Source organism: Lepidochelys olivacea (genome assembly GCF_965140295.1).
Source record: "Lepidochelys olivacea isolate rLepOli2 genome assembly, chromosome: 12".
NCBI classification, from domain to species: Eukaryota; Metazoa; Chordata; order Testudines; family Cheloniidae; genus Lepidochelys; species Lepidochelys olivacea.
The window spans coordinates 37,475,898-37,501,362 of NC_140422.1; the positions used below are offsets into that span (position 1 = coordinate 37,475,898).

A 25,465-nucleotide genomic window follows, 5' to 3' on the forward strand; every position below is an offset into this window, starting at 1 on the left:
AATGCTCACTCTCTCTAAATTTGGGTGGGACAGGAAAACCAGGTCCTGCCCAGCTCTAGTGCTATGAGATACACGTCTCTTCTGCTGTCATCATGCATGGCACGGCCAAGCAGGAGGGAGAGTACATGGGTAGCGAGCTGGGACACACACGGCTGGAGACATGCAGACCTCTTGCTGCTCATCCATGAACAGAAATCAAATACTTCTGTCATCCCTGCTGGACTTAATGGCTTGATTAGTTTAACTGCCACTCCCTCACACTGATATCTGCCCTGCTGCTGACACCTCTACTATCTGACCTCTGGAACCTAAAGCCACTTGGGGAAACCAGGTATCTAAAATGGACCCTGTTTTATGAGGAAGGGCTTTAGATGGTCATCCGATCAAACTTTCACTACACTTAATTTCTCCAGTGCCAAGAGCGCCTGATGACAAGGCAGATACAGGCAGTGCCTTTGCTAGTTTAAAATGAGGAGTGGATAGCACCTGCGAGTACTGGGATGTGAGGTGTTTAGTGCTAGGTCACTAGTTCAAATCCAGGTCAGGTCATTTGTGACTGAAAGCGGTTATCTGATGGCAGCTTGAGGGCCTATGCAACACAGATTGGTGGGTCTCAGTCCAGTTCCAACCGGGCCCAGTAAACCACCACTACTGGCAGCTTCACCAGAGAGACCAAGGACCCGGCATGCCTGTAGTGTGTTTCACTCAGGGGTCAGCAGGATTAGTGGGCAAGCTGTGGCTCGATAGTTCTTCTGCCCCCACAAAGTCCTGGGCAGGGCTGTAGGGGGACCCAGATCCTCCCTCTCCAACAGGTCCCAGCCCAGGGCCCAAGGCAGAGAGAGAGTTTCTTGGTCACCTCTTTGTGGTGCACCTGGCAGGCCTCCTGTGGGCTGCTTCCCACCTCCCTGCTCTCTTTGGCTTGGAGGTGTGGTGGCAGCCCCCTCACCCCTAGCACAGAGATCCCAATCAGTCCCAGCAGCTCACGCTTTAACTGGATGCTCGGAAGACCGCTGTTTTCCCTCAGCAGGGAATGGGGGACGGAAAAGGGTCAGGCCCTTACCCTCCTGGTTGGGGTCTGACCCAAAGTCCAGACACTTCTCCTCTGGATTGCCTTGCCTCCAGAGGCTGCGAATTGGCTTCCTCTCTTTGGACAGCCTCTCCTTCACTCACCTCGGGCCTGACTGTTAAGTCCACCTTGGAGCAGGTCCTCCATTTGACACATGCTCTGCAGCTGCTGAGGGGTGGGGCCCTTCTGCCCAGTACAGCTCCTTTCCTTCCTTAGGCTCTGTGCGGGGTCTGTAAACACCATCATCACAGTGCCATAAAGATCAAATGAGGTCTTCATAGTTAGAGGAGGTCCCCTGAGGAAGGGCTGAGGCATGTTGGTTGGGCGGCACGCGTGTGAGAGAGCCACATGTTACCCATACTTGTCCTGGGGGTAAACTTCAGCCTCTAGGTTTCTCAAGCTGGCACCTGACCTTTCCCAAGAACACCCGCGAGAATCAGAAATGACTGGGCAGTTGTTCAAAGCTGCAGAAGGGACCCAGTCACAGAACAACATAGCTTTCTGCCAGTACACACGGAGCTGGTTCGTTTCTGGATTAGCCAGTGCACTTCATTATCCCAGCTGATATCCAATAAGCTCTTATGTCAAGTCTTGTTCATTTCTACCGATTAACCACCCACCCACAAAGAGATTCGCATCTCAATTAATAAGGATGAACAATCTCTTATGTTGTTGTGGGCTACGACCCATGTGAACCTTCAACTAGACATGAAACCACTAATCTTTACATTGTTGCCTTTTGTCTGAATCCTGAAGTAAATGTGAGTTTTCAGTCAGCATCTTCATTTATTCTCCATTTCCCCCCGCCTGGTGCATGCCAACTGTTTTCTGGTTACAGTGCAATTATTGTGTGTGTGGACTAAAAAGGAAAGGGAATGCTGAATATAGTCTTATCTTTCTCATACATGCAGTGGCGAAAAAGAATTGCCTTGGCCTTTTCTCTTTATTTTATTTTGGAGAGGGGGGTGAAAGCAGCTTTATTATTTACAAAAAATAAAAATAAAAAAATTCTTTCCTGAATGTAAATGTTTAAATTCTAGCCTTTTTGCAAAATGAGCAACATAATACATTTAAAGGGACACTGCCAAGATAAAAATCACATAAAACATATACACACTAAAAAAGGCACAACCCTTCTATATGTTGCTCATTATCTGTGCAGCTGAGGTTGGGATTCCAACTTGGCAGGAGACTGTTTATATTTTTTTTAAAAGCTTTCATTTAAATAATAAAAACACATTAAAGCTTTTCAGTCCATTTCAGGGTCCTGATCCCAGTTAGGCCCATATGGACAGATCCTTGCTCCACTGCAGAGCTTCACTGATTTCATAGATTTTAAGGCCAGAAGGAACCATTGCAATTCTCTAGTGTAATCACCTGCATAACACAAACCATAGGACATCCCTGCATTAATTCCTGCTTCAAGGCCAAAAGCTGTGGTTGAAGCAGAACTTTTCATGGGATTCCATGTGGTTTAAGGCTCTAGCCATGGGGTACCAATAGCAGGATTAAGGCCCAGTTTTGCAAAAGCACCCTTTTAATACCAGCAGCAGCAAGGTATTCTCATGGTCCAGGGGCTCCCCACAAGTATTCCAAATGCGTCAACACGGTTAGATTTTCCTTCTGGCTGGCTGGCACACTCGTGCGCACACACACACAGGTTCTAATTTGAGCTTCATTGTGGGTTTTGTTTTAAGTGAATCTCAGCAAACTCTCCTTTACAGAATATTTCTCTCCCAGGACAGAATTGCTCCATATATTTATTCCCATAAGAAAAAACGTAAAGGCATAAAGAGGGAGCCATTCCCATCTCACACCCCCCACTCCCACCCCCTCCATTCCAGTGAAAAGCTAGCTTGGCACAAACACACACAACCACATTTCAGATTCAGCCTTTGAAGAAGAATAAAGGGGAAAAAGGAAAAATTCAAACCACTGTCGCACACTCTCTAGCGCATCTGCTGCATAAGGCTCTCTCAGCAGTCTTACCCAGGCAGTATGAGAAAGAGAGAAAGAACCCTCCCTGATACAGCTGCTAATGGGCTTCCCTTTTTTATCTGATTTTTTTGCTCATCAGCTAAGGAACCAAAGGCTACAGAAAGATGCAAAAATAATAAAATAAACTTGGAGAAAAAAAAAAAAAAAAGCATGCTATCCAATCTGTTTCGAAATCCGGAAGGGAACTCTGAAATGGAGCCCTGCTTCCAGACCCTGCCATTTTTTAATTGCTACTTTCTGACAATAAAATCAGCAACATAGCAAAACTGCAGGTTCTATGAATCTTTACGCACGACCATGGATGGGACACAAAACGGACCAAATGGCAGTGAGATGAAGCCTTGTGAACTAATAACCCCACTGACAAGACAACACACCGCCTGATACTTTTAATGGAGCGAGTGCTTGTAGATTCCTTCCCTGGGTATCCACGAACACTGTGTTTTCACCTCTCCCCTGCAATTTTGCATGCAAGGTGCTTCCTTATCAGCTATGTTTTTATCTTAACAATTAAATACTATGGGCAGCTTGTTTTATGGAACCTTGTTTATTTAATCTCCATTTTGTTCTAATTAGCCTCAAGGAACCTAATGCCACTCTCCTGAGAGCCACATTCCCTGGTGACATCCCCGCAGAAGCGATACACAAAACAGTCTAGGGTTTCTCTGCACCAGGGGCACTGGCTCCTTACAGTGTTGAGTCGAGTCATTGCTTTTTGCTGTAACTGAGACGCCCGCACGCCCTCCGTTATCCCTGTGGGTGACAGCAACGCTCTGGGCACAGTGGCTGTTTCGGGGAGCAAGGGCGCAGGCGAGTAATTCAAAATGCTCATGCCCCTGTCCCCCTCCCCAAACCCAAGAGGTAACAGTTTCCCAGGGTACAACATTTTGACATGCAAAACAGGCCTGGTTGCTCTCACGTGGATGATGCAGAGGGATGCAGAGATGCAGAGGGATCACTTTCCCCACACCCCTGCTCTTGGAACAGCCAGGCTCCCAGGGCTCTGGGTGTACAGCACTGTTAGTTACTAGACACCTCACAGGGGTGGTGGCCCTCACCCTCCTGCTGGCAGCGGTATCACCATGGCCCTTCCCTTTTAAAGGGATATGGCTGGAGGGAGTGCATGATGTAGGAGAGAAAGAACCCTCCCTGATACAGCTGCCAATGTGCTTCCCTTTTTTACTGCTGCCCCCCACCACCATCATAGGCAGTCTGGTTGCCTCTGGGCTGATAGCACAGTGCCGCCCCCCACTCCTGATGGGGGGTATATGCTGGCCCAAGCCAGCTGTAATATGGTCGCCGCCCTGGAGGGCTACCACAGAGGGTGCAGTTAGACATTTTCCCTTTCAAGAAAGCAGGAGGCAACACAGTTCAGCTGGGCAGCCGGGCAAGCTGAGTTCGAGTTCCAGCACTTCTACTGACTGTAAGCGCCTCACTTCCCCTTGCTGTGTCCAACAGGGGCAGTGATGATGACCTTCCCTCACAGTCTATGGATGAAGAGCAAAGAATTTTTGGCCTGAGGGTCTTGGGAGTTTTGAGCACTTCACACCCCCAACATCCACAGCAGCCAAGTCAGGAACCGTTAGGACAACAGCAACCACAATTCCCCCAGCACATTAAGTAACCTGATGTTTTAAGCCAAGCCACTATCAATTGCAACATGCAGCTGAAGCCCACAGAGTCTACACACCATAGCTTACAATGCTCCGCTTGCTCTGGGTAACTGAAGCACTGCCCTTTGTAGTCTCTACAGGTTGCACCTAATTAAAGATGGGCAAAATCTGCTCTATACTTTTTTCAAATTAGATGTAGCACCTGAAAAGTTGCCAATGTATCCTTTAGTCGGGCAAAATTCGAGCACCCTGTTTTACACCCATCCTCCTCCTGTTGGAAAAAGGAGCAATTCTGCGTCAAGGGATCATAGCTTGTGCCTATCGCTCCTGCTGCCATCAGCCAATCCTTGCTAGAAATACTTTGCAACATTCTCGTTTCAGTTCCTGGCCCCAACATGCTGCTAAGTGGGTAATCATGTTTTCCATTATCCTTCTAGCGGCGAGTCTGTCTGTGTCTTGGGTATCGATTTCATAAAAGCTTTTAAAGGAATAAATAAGAGGATTGCTGTGGAATACATGCGATTCCTGACTGAAAGCCACAAATTCAGGCCATCTTGCAAGTTGCTCAGAAATAAAACAAAACAATACAAACCAGGTCACAAGTACGGCTTCAGGCTGATCATCATCTCAGAACTAATCCTTCCACATGGGGCCATAACCAGGGCAGGGCAGCCACTCAGGGTGCAAAGCCACAAAGGCAGAAAAATGGGGTGGAGAAATGCCCCCCCCCAAAAATGGCAGGGGGCAAAAATATGTATGCTCACCCCGGCCACTAAAATGTCTAGTTACAGATCTGCTTCCACACCAAGGACGTCGGCAGTGGGTGGTGTCTAACAGGGAGGCAGGAGCAAGGGGTTAATGTGACGACAACACTGCGTACAAAGGTCCTCTCCCCAGTGCCAAGTGCAGCTTTTACGCCTGCTCAAAAGATGCGGGGGAGCAGACCCTTGGCAATGGGCCCTGCAGCCACCAGTACCCAGGCCGCCACTGACATTTGTAGCTCCCTCCCCTCAGAAGAGTAGCAGAGGCCTTCTTGGAACTCCCGGCAACCACTCGTTCCATTTGGCCTCCCAGCTGGAGAGACATGGGGGTGGCTGGCATGATGCCACCACTGGCAGATGGTAGCCACTGTAAAATGCTTCTGTCTTAACTACTCAGCAGGCTGGGGGATTTTGGGTCGTGGATAGGCCCCAGCATCAAAACACTGGCTCTCTCTATCAGCCTCCCACTGACAGCTGGCTCAGCCCGCTGAGTACTCTCCCCTTCTGGGCTTAGCATTTACTCCCACATCTCCCATCTCATAAGCCAGTCAGCCACTCTCATTGCCGTACTTCATCATGCTTGAAAACAGGTCGACCTAAACTTGGCCCTAATTCCCACCTGAGCTGGCTACGTCCAGAGCTTTCACTTCAGATCAGCTCTAAGGCTCAGCTTCTCAGAGGTATTTCATCTCAAAAGGTGAAATCAATGGAAGTTAGGAGCCTAAATACCGTGGAGGACCTGGGTCTAAGCTGTGCAGTGCTGCTGAAGGTGAGCAACTGAATGAGACCCACCTAAGTCCCGCTGCTTGTGAGAGTCAGCAGAGAACTCTGCACCTCCACTCAGTGGTTGATGTTTCTCACCCAAGCTTGAGCAGCTCTTCCAAACAGGACCCTAGAGCCCAGCCACTGTTCCCTCCATGGGGCATTCCTGTGATGGGAACTGTATGTTGGACAGTTTCTGAGGACACATTTGGTTCACTCATAGACATTAAGACTAGAAGGGACAATTATGAATATCTAGCCTGCCCACCTGCATAACATAGGCCATATAATCTCCACCAGTGTATAATTTTGGCTTCCACCCCACATGCTACCTCAAGATTTGGGCCTGTACCTCTGGCACCATAAGCAAGAGCCAGGCTAACTCTCCTTTGGTTTTCAAACAAGGCCTCCTCCACTCACGCCACGGGGAGGGCTACCATTAAGCCAAAAAAGTGACCCTGCAAGGCAGCTACCACTGGTACACGTTGCTGTCGCAGATAAAGTCGTAATGCCACCAAGCAACCGATTACATATCAAAGAGCTAATGTCATTCCAAGCTGACAAGCCACTGACAAGGGCCTGCATACAACGTGCCCCTTCTGCTGAGCTGGCCTGGATTGTGCTTTAGGGTATTGAGGAGCGGACTACACCAAGACGTATAGCTCAACCCCGCTTCCTTTACCCTGCCATGACGAAATGTGGGTGGAGCTACTAGAGCTGGCAGTTTTCCGAGGCAGCAGGGCCAGATTCAGGGGAGCCAAAGGCTTATGCTAGATGTGAATTTGCTTGTGTATTCAATCCTCTGTGGGGAGGTAGACACTGCTGATAATTAAGAGATGGCATCATCTCCATAGTTACTCTCATCAGGTCTTTCCTGGATAGAATGTCCCCTTGCTATAAAGTCGTGGTGGTGTGAATGACACAGGGCACCCATCAAGAGGTAGATGAAGGATCCCCCCTTCAAAAAACCTCCCAGGGATGCTGGGGCATTTTTATGTTGATATTTCTGAATTAAAATAAAACCTTCAGAGATGGATGCAAATGCAAGAGCTGGAGAAAGGTCCTTAGAAATGAGCATATGCAAGAGAGAGACCCTGGAAAATACAGCTCCCTGTTCTATACTATGTTTTATTTATAACCCAGTGTCCCTCGAGATTCAAATCTCTTCCGGAAATAGATGCTGAGAAAAAGTTAAATGTGGCTAGGTGAGTCTGCAGCCCAGCAGGAAAACAGGCTGCACAATAAAGAGCTGCAGGTCACAGCAGGACTCCATAAAAACAATACTCAGAAACAGGAGGAAAGAAAGGGAGGGTGCCTTCCAGAGAGGATCCCTCCAAGAAACTGTAGGCTTGTAAAACTGCCCCACCTCTGTCCTCAATCCACCTGGTCAGCTCTTGTCGACACCAAGAGAACTGCCAACCCAGTACAGAAACAGGACTATTAGTGACTAAGCAGTCTAGCCATCAGGAGGCTTTCCACTTCACACTGTCCGAGCACTTGGGGACAAGAGACTCACACCAGGAAAGAGATCTTAGTTAAAACTGAAGAGGAGTGAACTTGCGGGGGTCCTAAATGGAACTGCTTTGCTTTTGAGCCTTAATTGGATCTATAGACAGTTTTCCCAGTAAGAAAAACCAATGATATCAGTGGGGTGATTAAGGGGATTCTGGTGGATCCCAAGAGGGCCTCCCAAAATTTCTTTTGCAAGGCAAGTGCAAAGGAATTAAATTTTAGGAGGGTTAATTAAGGAAAACACAAAATAACTCAACCAAACAACTTTATTACGAAAGCACTGAGAAAAAATCATATCCAGCCCCTGGCCAGATGAAGGACATTAGGAACCTCAAGTGATGTTTTGATTCTATTAAGCAGTCTGTCTGCAGCCAACTTAAACAGCTGTCAACAAAATTACAATGTATATTCCAATCTCAGCAGAACACATTCCCGGCCAGCAATCCTGTTTTCTAAGGCCCGTTTACAGGGTGATAATGGCAGAAATATACTGTGAGCAGATAGGCACGCCAACCTTGGACTGCCCAAGACATTAGTGTGTAGCAGCCAAGGGCCTTTGGAACCTACAGTACATACCAGGTAAGAGGTACATCAGGTTTAGATGGCTGGTTCAACTGGCTGTTGTCCCAGTGAGGTGTTTGCACCCACACTGCTCATTCTCAGCAGCACGCGTATCTAGACCGAATCTTCATAAAAAGTCTTTGCCATCGCGTGTGCCAATTTCGCCACCTTCTTCTCCTTTGCATCAGGGCCCATATTGTGGCGGGCTAGTTTAATCCAGTATTGCTCAGTCCTGGGCAGATAGTCTGTGTATTTCTCATCAAGCTGAACAGATGGGTGCCGCTCCTCTTCTAGCGCATGATGGGAGGGAAACAGAAAGGAAGAGAGAGGTCACAAACAGCTGATGAAAGCAATCTGCTTGCCCATGTGCCAGGCCGGTTGAGACGATGCTGCAGCGAACATATTTTAATGCAATAGTTTAAAGACTATCGATAGCTAGGGAAAATGGTTTTTCTCCTCAGGACACAGGCAAACATGGAACAGAATGTACCTATGGAAATATGACTTCTTTTGGAAAGCTCAACTTGCCACTGGATTTTTACCTTTTTAAATTAAAAGACTAATAGTGCTGGTTGGAAAGGCAAACAGACTTATGTGGAGTGCAAACATGCTATCTCCAATACCTCCGTTCAGATCTGAAACATGCCCTCTCCCCACCCTGAGCCCATGCGTAGCTGTGTCAATGAACCTCAGCCCTAACCTGCAAAACTCCCTGCATCTTTTTCTGAGATAGAGGTGGGAATTAGTGGTCCGAGCACAGGACAACAAAGCCGGCGGATTTCTGACCCCTGACACCACCTCACTCCCTGAGGGTTTAGTGAGGACTGACACTTGTAAACGTACCCTGAAGGTGAAAAGCACTGAGCCACTATCTGTTCCTAAATTCCCTGTAGCTTTTTATTGCTGGAAAATCCCAGTGGGCTCAAGCTGTCATTAAAAGCTGGCTTGGGTTACTAATAAAGCACAACAGTTTCAACTTCTAAAGCCACTTTATAAAATCAGATACAAGGCTGAAACCTCTAGAAAACATCACAAACTGGAGCAAGGCAGCCAAAATTGCAGATGTGGGGCTAAAAGCACCCCAAACAACTACCAATCCATGTGTTCTTCTCACTCCTTTTAGCATAATTACCTTCATCATCTTCACTTTCTTCATCAGAGTCCTCCTCCTCCTCTTCACCTCCCTCTGCACCTTCCACATCATCCCCCTCCTCATCGGAGTCAGACTCTTCCAGCCACTCTTGAGTTTCTTCAACAGTAAAACAAACATATACAATGAAAAAACAAAACACAGTAAGCCCTCTTAAGGTGGCGGGAATTGTTACGGGGAAAATGAGATAGTCAGACAGGTGCCCCATCTTTCTGAACCGAGCAGTCGTCACATAGCCACTCTGCAGCTCAGCCACCATGAGAGACCAAGTTCTGAACTATTGTTTAGTGTTTATAAGCATGCATGAAACAGAAGGGGAAAAAAATGACAGATAACAGCTATGGAAGACAGCATGGTTCAGAGCCTGGGTTGACCAAGAATGAGGACACCTATGTTCAATTCCCACTCTGCCATCTGTCGTGTGACCTTGGGCGAGTCATTTCTTCCATCTGTGCCTCAGTTTCCCCTCTCACCCTTTGTTTGTCTTGTCTATTTAAACCATGAATTCTTCAGAGTATGGACAGTCTTCTGCTATGCCTGTACAGCACCTAGTACAATGGGGCCTCAATCCTGGTTGGAAGTTCTAAATGCTACCATAGTACAAGTAATAAAAAATAATAAGAAGAAATACGATAGGCACCTGCCCCACAGTCTCATTTAGCTCCTCAGGGCATGAGGCTTGCCTTCACAAATGCACCTCAAACAATGCTGGCTGCTCTACCAATAATAAATGCATATGAATAAATGAGAATGCTGACAATACTGTGCAATGCCACGTGGGATGGGAATACAAGGGCTCAGCTTCCATGCTCCCAGTTTCCCTCCTACAGCCTATTTCCCGTCCTCGTCCACACAAGAGCAGCACAAAGAGGCACTGAGCGAACACAGGAAGCTATGGAGCTGCACAACAAGGCCACTGAGGGAGAGGAGAGAGAGAGGGGTGGGGGAAGATTATCTCGTTATACAGATGTGAAAATGGGAGGGGGGTGAAGAGACAGCATTACCAGAGAACCTGTTCTCTAAACTCACCTCAAAATCACATGCCAAAGATATTCAGTGAGAACCAAGGACCTGGCTTTTAAAGCTTTACCCTCGGGAGCATTTCTGAATCCATTTGACTGGGAGCACAGGGAAGCATCATCAGTGGTTCTGGCCTCTCTGAGGGCCGTGGGTACTGAGGTGGATTTAAGTGAAAGCTCGGAGTGAACATGCTGTAGGTGGATTCATTAGGGGAAAGACCTGGATTGACTTTCCAGACACCATGCAGAGAAGCCTCAGTCAGTATCGCCTGCCAGACACTGCCCCACTCCTAGAGAATAACCGACAGACAACATGCTTGCAAAGCTACCCTGAAAATCTGGACTTCCAGATCCCTTTGGTGGTGCGCAGGAGATGCCATGGTTAGTGGCAGGGAAAGCAAGCAGCAATGAGCTCTGAAAGAGAGGGGGGTGTCTAGGCTAGGGTGTCAGACAATCAGGTGTGGAATACCCTGCTTCACGCTGGTCATTGTGACACATCTGAAAGGTATACTCCCTGTGAGGTGGGAGGGTCACAGCCTCTACACCACATCTGTATACTGAAATGTGCTCAATTCTTGTCCTTTCTACTGACTTCAAAGTGACCCCACTGATGATTTTATCACCTCCTCACAGCTCACTTGAAGTGGAAGCCCCTTTATTTCTGGCTGTGGGGTACCACTTCCAATAGAAAGCGAGCAGACTTGGGTCATAAGATTTCCCAAATTCTTTATCCTCCCTGCATTCACCCCAGGCAAAATCTGCTTTTACACAAAAAACACTCAGGGCACAATGCAGTACCATTAGGAGAGGCAGTAAACCAGTTGTCAGGGAGTCCCTGGGCAATGCTCTGGAGCTGCTCCCCATGAAGCCAGTCAGGACTCTGGGGAAGTCTCCTTTCTGTGAGCAGACTGTCTGCAGGACACAAAGCTCACACAGCTTCCACCTTCCTGGGTCTGACCTCGGAGCATTCAGCATCCTCTGCCCCTCCGTGCGCTTCCCACAGCGAGTCCGCTCAGGTGGGGCTCCTGGGGAAGCCAGAGGGTCCTGCCCCCCCAACTCCACAGTCAGACGTGACTCTCAGCCAGCCAGTAAAACAGAAGTTTATTAGATGACAGGAACATGGTCTAACACAGAGCTTGTAGGTGCAGAGAACCGGACCCCTCAGCTGGTCCATTTTGGGGCCAGTGAGCCAGACAACCACGTCTGCACTTCACTCCATGTCCCAGCCAGCCCCAAACTGAAACTCCCTCCAGCCCCTCCTCCTCTGGGCTTTGTCCCTTTCCCGGGCCAGGGGGTCACCTGATTCCTTTAGAGGGGATTAAGGGAAGAATTTGTGATCCCACAATAAATAAGGCCAGTCGACTGGAGGTCATGAGGCCAGGGAAGGTTCTTGTATGGATTAATCTATGCCAAATTTAGTTCTGCTGCGTGTAAAGGGAGCCTGCTGCCAGCAATCTAAAGGATATGGCCCCGCCTGAAATCTGCTCTGCAATGATTCACTTGTTTCCGTGTGGCCCGAAATAGACCATTACTGAAAGACTGTAGGCTTAGGTGAGATTTGTCCCCAGTTACCATTAGTGCTGGAAAAAGGCTAACTCTGACTGTCCTTAAAGTATCAGGTGCTGTGCAGGTGAACTCTAGGTTGAGATTGAAAGCAGGCAGGACACTGGATGCAGAGACCCATGCCATGTGCATGAACTCAGACTGTGGCTGAGAACAGGATTTTATGTCAGAGCTGTTCCAGTCTGCCTGTCTGGGAGAAAAAAACAAACCTGCTCTATCATCATCATGATTGGTGCACAGCATAGTGGCCGGAGCACAGGAGAGGGAGTCAGGAACCCTTGAATTCTAAACCCTATGTGTGCCACAGACTTTCACGGTGGACTTAGGCAAATCACTTAACCTGAACTGACTTAATTTCTTCATTTGTGAAGCGAGGATGCTGTTTCCTCTCTCGCCCCACTCACTTCCCTCCAAAGACAGGAATGACAAATGGCTAGTTTGAAGACTGCATGTGAATACACAATGAGTGAGAGGAAGGATAATGTAGTAGTTAGGACTTGGGAAAACTTGGTTCCAGTCCATGATCCACCACAGTCTTCCTGTGTGACCTTGGGCAAGTCACTTAGCCTCTCAGGGTATGTCCACGCTGCAATTAAAAACCCTCTGCTGGCCTGTGTCAGCTGACCTCAGGCTCGCAGGCTCAGGCTGTTTAACTGCAGTGTAGATGTCCAGGCTCAGGCTAGAATCTGGGCTCTAGGGCCCTGCGAGGTGGGAGGGTCGCAGCCTCTATACCACAATTAAACAGCCTGTTAGCCTGAGCCTCTTAGCCTGAGTCAGCTGGCATGGGCCAGCAGTGGATGTGTAATTGCAGTGTAGACATACCCTCAGGGTACGTCTTCACAGCCAAAAAACCCCCATAGCAGCGAGTCCCATAGCCTGGGTCTACAGACTCGGGCTCACGGGGATCATGCTACAGCGCTAAAAATACACTTGTGAACATTCTGGTTCAGGCTGGACCTCTGGGCTCTGAAGCCTGGGGAGAGGGGTGGGTTTCAAACCGTGAAGCAGAACATCTAATAGCTATTTTTAGCACCGTAGTGCAAGCCTCGGAGGCCTGACTCTGTAGACCTGGGCTCGGAGACTCGCTGCCGTGGGGGTTTTTCGCTGTGGAGGTGTACCCTCTGTGCCTTGGTACCCCACCTATAAAATGGAGATGGTAGCCCTGCTCTGCCTCCCGGGTGCTGTGCGGACCAACATATTAAAAGACCGTGAAGCGCTCACATATTATGGCCTTGGGAGCCTGTTGTGATAACTGGGCCTAAAAATTGATTCTAATTGTGAGTTCAACCGTAAAATGTATGTGAAAGTCAGTAAAACAGAAGTTTTTTATCATCTAACGAGAGATGTTGATGGGAAAAGGCATGAATGGGAGACAGAAGAACTGCACTAGTCCAAACAAAAAGACCACAAGGGCTGTGTTAAGATCATGCCTGGTGAACAAGGGAAGTGAAAGACTGGAAATCAGTGAACCAAAATTGGTATTTTGGAAACGAGGCCTAACTGGTGGACAAAATGATGAGGGGTATGGGCTATTTCACCCACCACTCCTTTTGGGGGTCCTTGAAGAAGGAGACTTTGGGAGAAAAACTGACTACTGGAGGGAGCTTCACTATTATGGCTGCTACCCCCACTGTCTCCTAGGACCCCGGACCTTCCTTCTCCTAATCCTGAGAGATGCTCTGACCAGACCAGGCCAGAGAGAAAAACCGAGGTGACACCACCTTTCCTGGCTATAGCTGAATCCCAGACACCACCTGGGATGAAACGGGATCAGACTTTAACAACAGCAGCAACAGCTCCAGCTCCACTCAACTAACTTCTCTTTTTCCCCCATCGGACAGTTATTACTATCTTTGATCCCATCTAAGAGACTGTCAGACAAGGGGTTTTTTTTCCTTTTAAAACTCTCTCCAGCTAAAGGCAAAAGGAACAAGGGATGTTATTAAAATGAAAGCCTTAGTGAACACTTTACATTTTAAAAGCTTTAACTCTTTTTCTGTCTTTTCTGTATCTTTAATAAGAGGTTAAAAGGATTTGTTTGCCATGGTCCTAAGGAGGCTGAAGTCTGTGTATAGCAAACCCTGAACTTTGTTTAAGGCCATTTAATGTTGGACAGTGATTAGGTTCCGTTAACACCGTAGGACCACTTATTCCATCTATATTAATACAATGGGCTGGTATAAGTACCCTAGACAGAACGATGAGCTATGGGGTAAAGGTTTTACTCCGGACTTCTCTACTCATGAGCAATACAGCCATTCCACACCCACGCCAATGGAATCCATATAGCACACAGCACCATGCGTTCTGTTCATGCCACAATATCTGACTTAAGAACTATTTCTACAGTGGTTTCAAGAATTTGAACACTTCTTTTTAACTGATATTGTTTGTAGCCCTCCAAAGATCAGCTCCCTAGTTTCAGAAGTCCAGCTGTACAGCCCACGAGAGGAGAGAAAAAACTTTCAATAAAACAGTTTAGAAACCTCTACAACATGATCTAAAATAGCATTATTTGCACATGATAATGCTGTGATTTTAAGGTGCGATATCCTGCTGTCTACTAAAGTGAAGTATATCATGTTGGACAGTGAGATTATTCACAATTCCCCTTCTTTTTTTGCTCTGATGCTTCATGGGATATTGGATCTTAAACTAGCAGCTAGTCCAGGAATGAGTTTTGTCCGTCCGGCACCCTTAAACAGCACATATTTGGGAGGGAGGCTGAGAAAGAAATGTTCTGTGGGCGGCAGATGGCAGCGATCTGAGAACTGCTCAGAGGTTTAGAACTTTAGAATGTGTCTTTCGGGAGATGAAGTAAGGGGCAAGAGTGCAGGTGGGATTAAAGGAGCAAGATAAATGCAGTTAGTCATCTGGCTATCACCACTACCTACTGTCTGTGGTATAAATATTGTAATTAACTGGTGTGTGCGCACAATTACGTATGTGTTTGCAAACCACTGCCCTCTGCTGGATAGAATCAGAACTACATACCCATGCACCAAAGGACTTGTATTGATCCCAGCTAACAGGGATTCTCCTTCAGTTTAAATATTATGGGCATGCGTTTTCAAAGCAGGAGGATCCGAGTTCTCTCCCTACCCTCACCACAAAGTCCTGAGCAGCCCAAGCATGCAGCATGGCAATAACTGTGAAGTACCTTGGTGCCCATGGATTTGTACCCTCCCAAGCTACTGTCTCTCTGGAAAATGCCAGCATTCGAAGGGTTAATTTCAGCTATGGAGAAAGCCACTCCATTTTTTCATGGTGCTGCTGAAAACCCCACCTGCCCAGTCGCCCTCTTGGGAGGTGCAGGTGCCGTACCTGCTGGAGATGGTGCTTATAGGGCTGGGCATGCCGAGTGGATGCCCGCGCTGAGTATTCTAACTGCCTGAAATGCAAAGGAAAGGATTAACCCGCGGCCGGAACTTACTTGGATCCATCTCCACCAGCACCTTCCATTCCTCCATCTTGTGGAGGTCGATGCTATAGAGGTCGTTGAGGGTGAACTGGCGGTCCCCCACCTCGAACATCCCCCCGTAGACGTAGAGAACTCCGTGCTTCACTGCCAGCATAGCGTTCGAACGTGGGCATGGCTCCACCTGCTGGCCGGAGGCTTCATCACCGGCCTCCTCTTCGTCTTCCGATTCGGACCTCTCCAGCTCCACTTCAGGGGCAGAGACCACCTGCTTGATCGTCATGACGGTCCCATCCTCTGCCACCACTTCTTTGACGATCTCCACGGGACCCTGAGGGTCCTGGCCCTCTGCCTCTCCATCCCCAGCATCCTCTGCCTCAGCCTTTTTGCCTCGCCTACGTTTCTTCTTTTCAGATTTAGGTCCCTATTGATAGGAAGCACATTAGAAAAGCAGTCAGAGAATACTGTACACAACTGTGAATCTGAACAACACTGATGTACAGCATGGCTAACATGCCATACAGTGGTGAACACATTGCACTTAAATGCAATTTGGGGATTCAGTTAAGGTTTGTTGGTGCCATAATTCTCAGAAGATGGGCACATGCTTCAACCAAACAGTGACTGCTCTACTAGCTGTGAAATGACCAATAGGAATATCTGTGGAGTGCAATTGTTGCTTCTATTAATACAGAAGTGTATGCTGGGGCAGGAAAAACATAGCACACTCACTCACACATACACACAGAGACCTCACTAGTTTGTGGTTGGCACAAAATGGCATTGACCCACCACTGTGAGAAATCAAAACACAGTTACTGAGTGCTAAATTACAGCACATTAGTGGGAAGAACTCCAGGTCTTTCAGAGTGCTGTACCAAAGGGCTGGAAAACAGTTTGCCAGGAAATCAGAAGCAAACTTTCTCATGAAGCTTTGCCTGTTGTTAAGTGACTGATTTTCCCTCTTTCAGAACAGACTAAGAAGCACTGGGGTCAGGGGAAGGAAGTTGACTCAGGTCATCTGGCCTCGTTTACTCCTTGAAAACAGTTGGAGTAATGCCAAAAATCTGGGGCGACAACTCTGAAGGTTTGACATTCAATCTCCCCCTTCATCAGCCAGCTAAACACTATGTTTTCACTGCAAAAAGAGGCATGTTTTTATATCAGGTTAGCTATCTCACTGTGAAATCCACCATTGTGGTTTTTACCTCAATGTAACTAGTCCAGCTCAACCGTATCTCTCTATACCCTGGAGTTCACCTTGACTAGCTACATTGAGATAAAAGCCACAGTGCTTTGTTTCCACAAGGATGCTATAATGAGATAGCTCTCTCAGTGTAACAAATATGCAAAGAAGTTGTGATGTGTAGCTATACTCTGAACAGAATTAGATTTAAAACCATAACAAAGTCATAAATCAGAGAAGCTTCAGATTCCATGGCCTAAGATAAAAAGGGAGGATTTATTGTATATATTTTTCCAATACCTTTAGTTGTCCAGGAAACCAGCGGTTTTTTCCCATATCATAGAAATAAATATCACTGAAGAAGTCTCCTTCAATGCACTCTTCCTCTTCTTCATCATGCACACCTCCGAAGATAAGGGACCGGTTATTGGGGCCTATTGCCACAGAGAAGCCAGACCTGGGAGTGGGTTTCACACCTGATGGGCTAAGCCGATTCCATACCCACTTGTCTGGTAATGGAAAAAGAGAAGGAAACAAAGAAAGTCAATTCACACAGTGGGTGGCTGAAAATTCCAGCTGCTTCAAAACGTCAAAGGCCCTTCAATTCTATAGCAATATCAGCAAGAATCTCATTGACCTATTTTGGTTTCCTTAGATATTTCACAGCGTCTTCAACAATTTCTTTAAATAATGTTAATCATAACGATTTGCATTTGCCAGTTTAATCACCCAGCTAATCCATATGTTCCATTTTCCACTCTTTACCCTTAGAAAGCAATTGTGTGTGCAAATAAAAATTGTACATCTGCTCTTTAATACAGAAAGCCATCTTTGAGATATGCTTTTCAGAGAGGGGCGGGAGGAAGACGGAAATCATGAAAAGCACGAGTGTGTTTAACGAAGGGAGGAGCTCATATTTCTGTTCATAGCACAGGTAATACATTGGCAAGGTCGGACTTAATTCCTCTGTTTATTTGCAGGCCTAGAATGCCATAAGCGGCCACAATGCAAACTTTACCCCACAGAGTGCATAGCAAGTAGGGGATTAGCCATGGAATACAAAAAAAGCTGTCTCTAGGGATGATTGGGAAGCATGCCTCATTCTGGTACCTTTCCCGGGTCTCTTCTCCCAGCAGACAGGGCCTATGTTGCCAGAGTCTATGTTGCCTTTTAAGTGCTCTAGTCCTCCAGGAAAGAATACCAGGCTCACTCAACAGAGACTTCAGGTCACACTTAAAAGCAGTACCCCAGGGTGGAAAATAGCCTGCATTCCAAGTCCTCCCCCTCCAAACCTTTCTAACCCAAATTTTTAGCAGCTCCATTCCAGCTCTGAAATGCAAGACGCAAATGCCATAGCCTATATAGGATTGAGTGGGCATTGGTAGCCATGCAAAACAGAATACAGCCGTGGGTCACTGAAGAGTAACATGCCTAATCTGTGTGTTTGGGGAGAGAACAGGGTTCACACTGGGACCGGCAAGCTGACAGTTGCTGAAAGATGCGCAGAGGAAGAATTAAGCCTTGACTTGTCAAACTGACAACGCTATCCAGCTTACTCATTTGGTTATAAACACAGTGGCTAGTGGATATTAAACAGGAAAGATCATAGTAGGTAGAGATGGGAAACACCTACTAGATACATGAGTCATTCACCCTGTATGCACAGGACACAGATTCTGTATCAACAAGAAAACAAGCGAGGGCCAGGTTTTCAGAGCTGTACATATACTGTTCTGGGGAACGGACATTCCAAAATTTTGTTTTCAGAAAAAAAATCCCAACAACATTTTGGTTTGACCTGAACGAAACTTTTCAGAGGCTCAGAGCTGCCCCGAACCCCAGCAGCCTGTGAGGTGGGCAGCCTGGGAGCACATGCATGCCAGTTCTAACTCGAACACAGCCCTTCCCTTCCCCTCAACTAGTCTAGGCCTAAGCCTCCCTGTCGGCAGAGAATGACAACTGGGAAAAACTGCACAGGGGTTTTACTGCGTGCACAAATGAAAACTCAGATGAGCAATCACCGAACCCAACAGCATGAGGACAAGAGCTAGCATTTACATTTTGGTCTCCAGAACTTGAAAGTGTGGCCTAACCAGAGGCAGGCTTGAACCATAGCAATGGACCTCCCTGCCCCATTGTGATGGAGGCTGGATCCAGAGCCAGATCTGAAGGCAAACATTGCTACCTGGAGCTGAGTCAGAACCAAATCTGTATGTCACAGAACACTGGAGAACTTTGGATTCAGTCCTAAACTCAGATCTGAGCCAGATCTCAAACTCAGCCCTCGTCCTAACCCATACACTACATACACTTCACAGCTAGTACTAATCACAGCTCCAAAACCTTTATTAGTATTTGGCTTGGGTTGTGCGCAGAGGCACCGCAGCAAGGAGTAGCAATGACACACCCTACTGCATTCCCCTTCCTCAGCTGAACTGGAAACCAGCAGCCCTAGCATCATTTGACCCTTTCTCTGCTCCAATCCCAGCTTTGCTATTTCACTGACTAAGTTACTCTGTTTCTGTCCTGTATGTCAACAACGTGCTTTAAAAGGAGTAAATCCTGTACTGCTCCTACGGTCCTGCAAGTCTGTGAACATTAGTGACCCAGTCTGGTTCCACTGCTTGGAGATGGGCAGCATTGGAGGAACCTGCACAAAGATCACACGTCCTCTCTGTGCCAGAGATCCCATCCCTGCAAGGACTGCCATGCCACTGGCATGTGGGGTAACAGGCATAGGGGAGGGCAAGCCTGCCATAGGATCAATCCCTTACAGAGAGGGGGCACAGCAGTTTTGGAATCTACTGCAGCTTTGGGGCCCCAGGAACAGAGGCACCCATGGCTATTCAGCATAAGAATTCCTTTTCCATTGTCCTCTACAAGGCTGCCTGCATGCACGGGTGGGGGAAAGGTTTGTCCCTAAAAGCCCCACGTATCACCCAAGGAAGGGGAGCAATTCATCTCATCTTCCCATTCAACTTGTATTTTCCATTTTTAAGCAAGAATCCTGATACAAATCCTCTAGCTGCTCCTGGAAAGAAGAGAAATTCAAATCAACTTGTCCTGGGGAAGCGGTCCATCTGGTCCGCTTAGCATCAAGGCAGATCTAGCGACGTGGTGGTTTTCATAATTGGTGAAATTTCATTCTGGGTAATTTTCTTTTTTTCTTTAAATTATCATGCAGAAGGAAAGAGGATTGGCGTATTAAAGTGTCTCAGCATCAACCACAACCCAGCCCTGTTCCCTCTTACAGTCACTGTGTGGCAATCCACCTTCCTCCTTGCCCACGCTTTCAGCCTTCAGCAGGAACATGTCAGTGTGCAGGGTGCCTTTGTCAACATCTTTCTTAATTCTCTGCAAAGAGGAGAAGGATAAAAAACAAAATGAAACACATTGCAATGGCCCAGCAAACCTGATTCTCCGTGGCCTTGCACCTGGCAGTCATCTGCACCAGACCAGTAGCACTTTACACCCAGTTTGCACAGCTGCAACTGACAACACAAGGGCCAAGGCAGTAGCCAATCAGGCCCAGTATCCGTGCATCCCAGCCTTTAACTAACTTGCTCAATAACTTCAATGACTTCCTTCCCAGGGAGGCACTTGTCATGCAAGTCAGAGACAACAAGAAGGAAGTAGCTTTAAGTGGTAGTGACAAATTTTATAAAGAGAGAAGGAAGGGCATTACTGTGGCATCAAGAAACCCAAGATCTATTCCCTAATATTTCCACAGACTTCCTGAGAGACTCTCAGGCAAGTTACAAGCTCCGTGCCTCAGTGTCCCCATCTGTGAAATTGGGACAATGACACCTATTGCACAGGGGTGTCATGACCCTAAATTCACCAGCATTTGTAAGGTGTTTTGGGATTCTGAGTCAGAAGACTCAGCAGAAGCTGAAAGTATTATCACTTTATGGTTCAAGTTCTCCTGAACTTCCATTATTGCTCTCCCGGGTCATGCTTAATTACAGCTGCCACATGATCATTCAGATCCCCTACATGGCCACGGCCAGTTATAACAGGACCTGATGTGAGGACAGCCTTCTGCGTGCTGCACCTTGACTACGTTTGTCACTGTAAGCGTTCAGAGGTCCTGGGAGCCTTTGGCTTTCTCTGTTAAACAGAATAAAACAAGGGGCCCAATCCCGGTCTCACTGAAGACAACAGCAAAACTCCCACCAACTACAGTGGGAGCAGGACCAGGCCTCAGCAGATGTAATTAGATGCAAGGTTTTAAATGCCATTCTACTCCCCCACTTTTGTTTCTTATCCTATGAATTCCTGTACTTCAGTGCTCATAGCACCATGTGTTATTTGAAGGTAGCAGTATGCAATGCCACCGTGGGAGATCTCTTAATAATGTCATTAGCCACCCATCCCTCAGTTTGAGCTCCCACTTCTCGTCCCCCCAGCAGTGGTGGCATTCAACATTCTGCACGCAACAGATTAATTCTGCAAACTGGATCCATGGAGCGCAATGGGAAGTGGGCCCACGCCAGGATGGTCTGGTCTAAAATTCAGGAGTGTTCAGATACAGGATGTTGACTCAGGCCCGTCTCAGAGAACACAACACAACTCCATCTCATACTGCATCTTGCATACAAAACATACTCCGATTCATAGAATCCCAAGGACAGGAGGGACCACTGTGATCGTAGTCTGACTTTGTGTAGAACATGGGAAAGAGAACTTCCCCCAAATAACTCTTACAGCAGATCTTTTAGAAAAACATCCAATCTTGATTGTAAAATTGTCAGCGATGGAAAATCCACCACGACCCTTGGTAAATTGTTCTAATGGTTAATTACCCTCACTGTAAAAAGTACACCTTATTTCCAGTCTGAATTTGTCCAGCTTCAATTTCCAGCCATTGGATTATGCTACCCCTTTCTACTGAAAAGCCCAGTATCAAATATTTGTTCCTCACACAGGTACGTACGTGAGTTCAATGAGACAGTTACAACAACAATAATACATTCATAATAGTATATTATAGTATGATTATTGTTATAGGGTCAAATGTTAAACTAATGGGAGAGAGGAAAGAGAAAGGAAGAGACAGAGGAAAGGGAGGCAGGACATGTTTCCAGATGAGGTTTGAAATGGGAGATGGAGTGCACAGGGAGGCTGCAAGGATGGTGTGGAGAGATTCAGGGCAGCTGGTGGGAGAAGTGGGATGAGCTCTGGCAGGTTGTTTGAAGGAAGATGGAGGACAGTTTTTAAAAACCAAAATGCCAAATTCTGCCCTCAGGTCTATCCACACCAGCTCCCGCTGAATTCAGTGGGAGCCTCACACATATCCGTAGGCGGAATTTGACTCTAAGGGGCCGATGCGAATGCCACTGAAAGGAATGAAAGTCTTTCCATTGACATCAATCAGCTCTAGACCAAGAGGACAGCTTGAACTGTGGTATCTTAGCCCAATGCATCCCTGTTCTTCCCCTGAAGTATTAGAGAAAAGCATTTTGCATGTGGGTGAGAGAATCACCGTTTTAGCTCCTGTCCTCAGAATTCTCGCCACTGTTGGGATATTGGGATTTTGCCACCTCTCCCTCTACCGCAAGAGACTCCCAAGAGCACTTTTGTTGGAAATGGCATCCCATCCCACCCCACCGAAGAGGCCCAGAGGAGTCCCTGGGATGCAGAAGAGTGCTAACCGCCTTTGATCATGATTCGGCTCCCACTGACTCCAGTGGGAACAGCGCTGCTGCCTTGATTTCTGAACAGGGTCTGTATTTTTTTAAACTATGGGTGAGTATTAGTGTCCCTAAGGGTGAACGGAAAGACAGCAATGCGCACTGCAATCCGGCTTTGTTACACACACATTACAGTCTCACAGCAGTGGCCAGCTGAACCTCGGCCCAAAGGCCAGAGGAGGCACTCCCTCCAACAGCAAGGAGTAGATCAGTCTCCAGCCCCAACTTAGCCCCTGGCCTCTTCAGAGCAGGCAGTGTCAATTTACACATGGGCTGGGATTTTCAAAGCACTCAGCACAGGCTGAACTCTGTGGTGAGAGTTTTACCACTGATGTCAATGGGAGCAGAATTAGTGATTTGAAAAATCCCATCCAGGGTGGTTATGGGGCATAAGCTCCTGTCCGCAAACTCATGCAGATCCTCAAGACAGATTTGAGCCTTGATTCCAGGTGCTGAACAGCAAGTATTTTGTCTGCTACTACATCCCCTGTGCCTGAATAACTGCATGAGAATAAAGAAATTGGTCGCTCCCAGGTGTTTCAGAATTCCTGTCCAAGAAATTCATTATGCTCTGGATTCAGAAGGCCTTAATGTCCCCTACCCTGAATTTCAGCACAACAGTAGAAGTCTCCCAAGAAATACAGGTGTACACTTGGCATCCGAACCTCTTCTTGCCTACCACATGCCCTGGTGCTCGGACAGCACACCAGAAATTGTATCATTTGCCAGAAGTGCCGCATTTTGTTGGTGCACTGAATGGAAACACTGCCCTGGAAGTATTCTCCTCCTTCAGGGTGGTGCCCTGTTGGCTGCAGTGCTCTATATACAACAAACATCCAGCCCCAAACACAGTAGTCATTAATCCTGCTGCAGAACTTGAGCTGAGCCAGGTAGGAGCTTTGGGATGCTGAGGGCAGAAACTCTGTAAGAACAAACATCGATGACATTTGTATCGTGGGAGAAAGAGGGAAACAGCACGAGCTCTTTATGTCCACATCGGCTCTTATTAAGACAAAAAAAAAACAAAACAAAAACAAGCAACATAGCACATTTCTGACTTGGTGTATATTTCTTGAGTGCAATTAGAGGAGCTCTGTGCTGCAGGTATCAGCATGCAGAAAGCTGGGAGCATCCTGCTTTGGACAGTCTAGTAACCATCTCCCTGGGAGGAGCTTCCAGTGGAAAAACAAACCCCCCCCAAAAAAGAGAGAGAAAATGTTCCCTTCAAGGAAACACCCTGCAAATACCAATTCAATTAACACTGTATGTGTCCACATCAGCATCTAATTACAATAAAGCATTCATGTTGTTGTTTTCCCTACAATCCAAGCTATATTCTGGCTGTTTTTTTCACATAGGAGCACAAGAGTGTGTGCGCGTGTGTGTAGGGGGCACATAATGATGAGGGGTGTAGATCTGCTAACAGCACAGCTGTTAAGCACAACAATCTGAACAGTGCGGGGGGAGAGGGGCGGAGGGAAATTACGTGTTCCGAGTGCTGTCTGCTCCAATATCATAAGGGCCATGAGGAAGAATTGCATTATTTCTCATCTGAAAACCATGTGGCTCCCTGTAGTAAACACACTGTGTATGAAACATGATAATGCTTCATGGACTGAAAAAAATCGATGAGGTGGAGTGGGAGTTACAATTCCTTGTTTTTAAAGAGATGCCTCTCTCTCACACATACACAATTTCAAATCGCTGTTTAAATGCACAGAGACCAAGCAAGATTCCAAAGCACTATCATTCAAGAGAAACATACAGTTACCCTCTGACCTGGCAATATTAAGCACCTTCCTTATCACACAGAGGTCAACATTTTTAAAGGGGCTTCCACACTCACTCTAATTTCCCACCCACACCATTAGATAATGTTGACATCCAATTCCTTGTTTTGCAAGCACAACTCAGAGTGTTAGATCTCTACCTTATATTGTTTGCATCTACAATTCATAAATATGAGCCCTTTCCAAATTCTAAGTTCTTTGCAAGCTTTCACTAATGAATACTCACCTCAGCCCTAATGTAAGAGTTTCATCTCCCTTTGACAGAAGGGGAAACTGAGGCACAGAGTGATTAAGTGGCTTGGTCACAGTGTTTACAGCCGGGATAAGAATTCAGGGCACTCTACAGTGAACTCACTGAAACTCAGCTCTGTCTTAATTGATTTCAAGGGGAAAATCAAAGACCATTGTTGAAAGTTCAACCCACAGGAGTCTTGGCCAGGATGTGGGACAGAACCTTTTGATATTCATGAGACTCAGCAACTGATGACAATCACATTTCATCCCTGTAAGCATTTCAGCAAGTGAGAGCCTAACCAAATCTGCTTTTTAAAAAGAGGCATTAAAAAGCTACCCCTTAAAATGCCCTATGGCACACTTTGGTGCATTCAAAAAATCTCCCCCACAAGATGCCCTAATGCGGTTTCTAGCCAATTTTCACAGGCGAGGTGTAGCAATATAGCTTCCTGATGTCCCCCAGCTGCATTCAGAGTTCTAGTCAGGCACACTCTGCTAAGGTTGCCTAGCAATAGCACACTCTCATTACTTTAAACAGCCCAAGTTGCGGGAGCTGCAGAGCTCTTGTTCTCTGACACACAAAAAAAAGAAAGCCCAAAAAATGGGAATGTCTTAAAACTAATATCAGTGGGTGAAGAATGAATATAAATTATCCAACGGGATTTTTTTTGTATAACCAGAAATAGCTGATAAGATCCCCTTAAGTTACTTTTCGAGGCATGAGGATGACAGCAGCCAAAGAAGTAGCCCCTGCTATTTTCAGCCTGCATGAAAATGAAAGAGAACATTTGCTAGAATACACCTGAATAGAGGGACACCATGAAGATCTATAGTACATATGCAAGATAGTAGGTATATTGTTATCAATAACACTGGGAACATCGTAGATTAGTAAGGCTCAAAGAATTTTGAGATTCATATTTACTTTTCACTTTTTACCTGCTGGCCATTTGCAATCTGCACTTCACTCGTCTTGGAACAGGAGTGAAGGAGCCAAAGGGTTGGAGCAGCGGGCTAAGAGTCAAGAGCCTTGGGTTCGAGTCCTGACTCTGCCACTGAGCTCCTACGTGGCCTCGGACAAGTCACTTCATCCTCTTTATCTCAGTGTCCCCATAATACTTACTGGTTAGCTACCTGAC

The 25,465-nt window shown here is 46.8% G+C and overlaps 2 protein-coding genes across 3 annotated transcripts in view; one reads left to right on the forward strand and one right to left on the reverse strand.

The window, feature by feature from the left end:
• JPH3 (junctophilin 3) overlaps positions 1-15,428 on the forward strand; it is a 134,801-nt gene extending 119,373 nt beyond the window's left edge. The window contains exon 5 of the mRNA XM_084644317.1: positions 13,647-15,428. Within this exon, the coding sequence (XP_084500443.1) occupies positions 13,647-13,670 (24 nt within the window). The 3' untranslated portion in view covers positions 13,671-15,428. The remainder of the gene's footprint in view (positions 1-13,646) is intronic.
• Positions 7,961-25,465, reverse strand: part of KLHDC4 (kelch domain containing 4) — a 44,780-nt gene continuing 27,275 nt past the window's right edge. Inside the window, exons 8-12 of one of the 2 annotated variants that reach the window (XM_084644320.1) lie at positions 19,861-19,963; positions 16,910-17,118; positions 15,439-15,847; positions 9,406-9,522; positions 7,961-8,560 (exon numbers count right to left, since the gene is read on the reverse strand). In XM_084644320.1, coding sequence (XP_084500446.1) covers positions 8,388-8,560; positions 9,406-9,522; positions 15,439-15,847; positions 16,910-17,118; positions 19,861-19,963 — 1,011 coding nt within the window. In that variant the 3' untranslated portion in view covers positions 7,961-8,387. Of the gene's footprint in view, positions 8,564-9,405; positions 9,523-15,438; positions 15,848-16,909; positions 17,119-19,860; positions 19,964-25,465 lie in introns of both variants that reach the window. The other variant, XM_084644319.1, reaches the window with a different exon arrangement.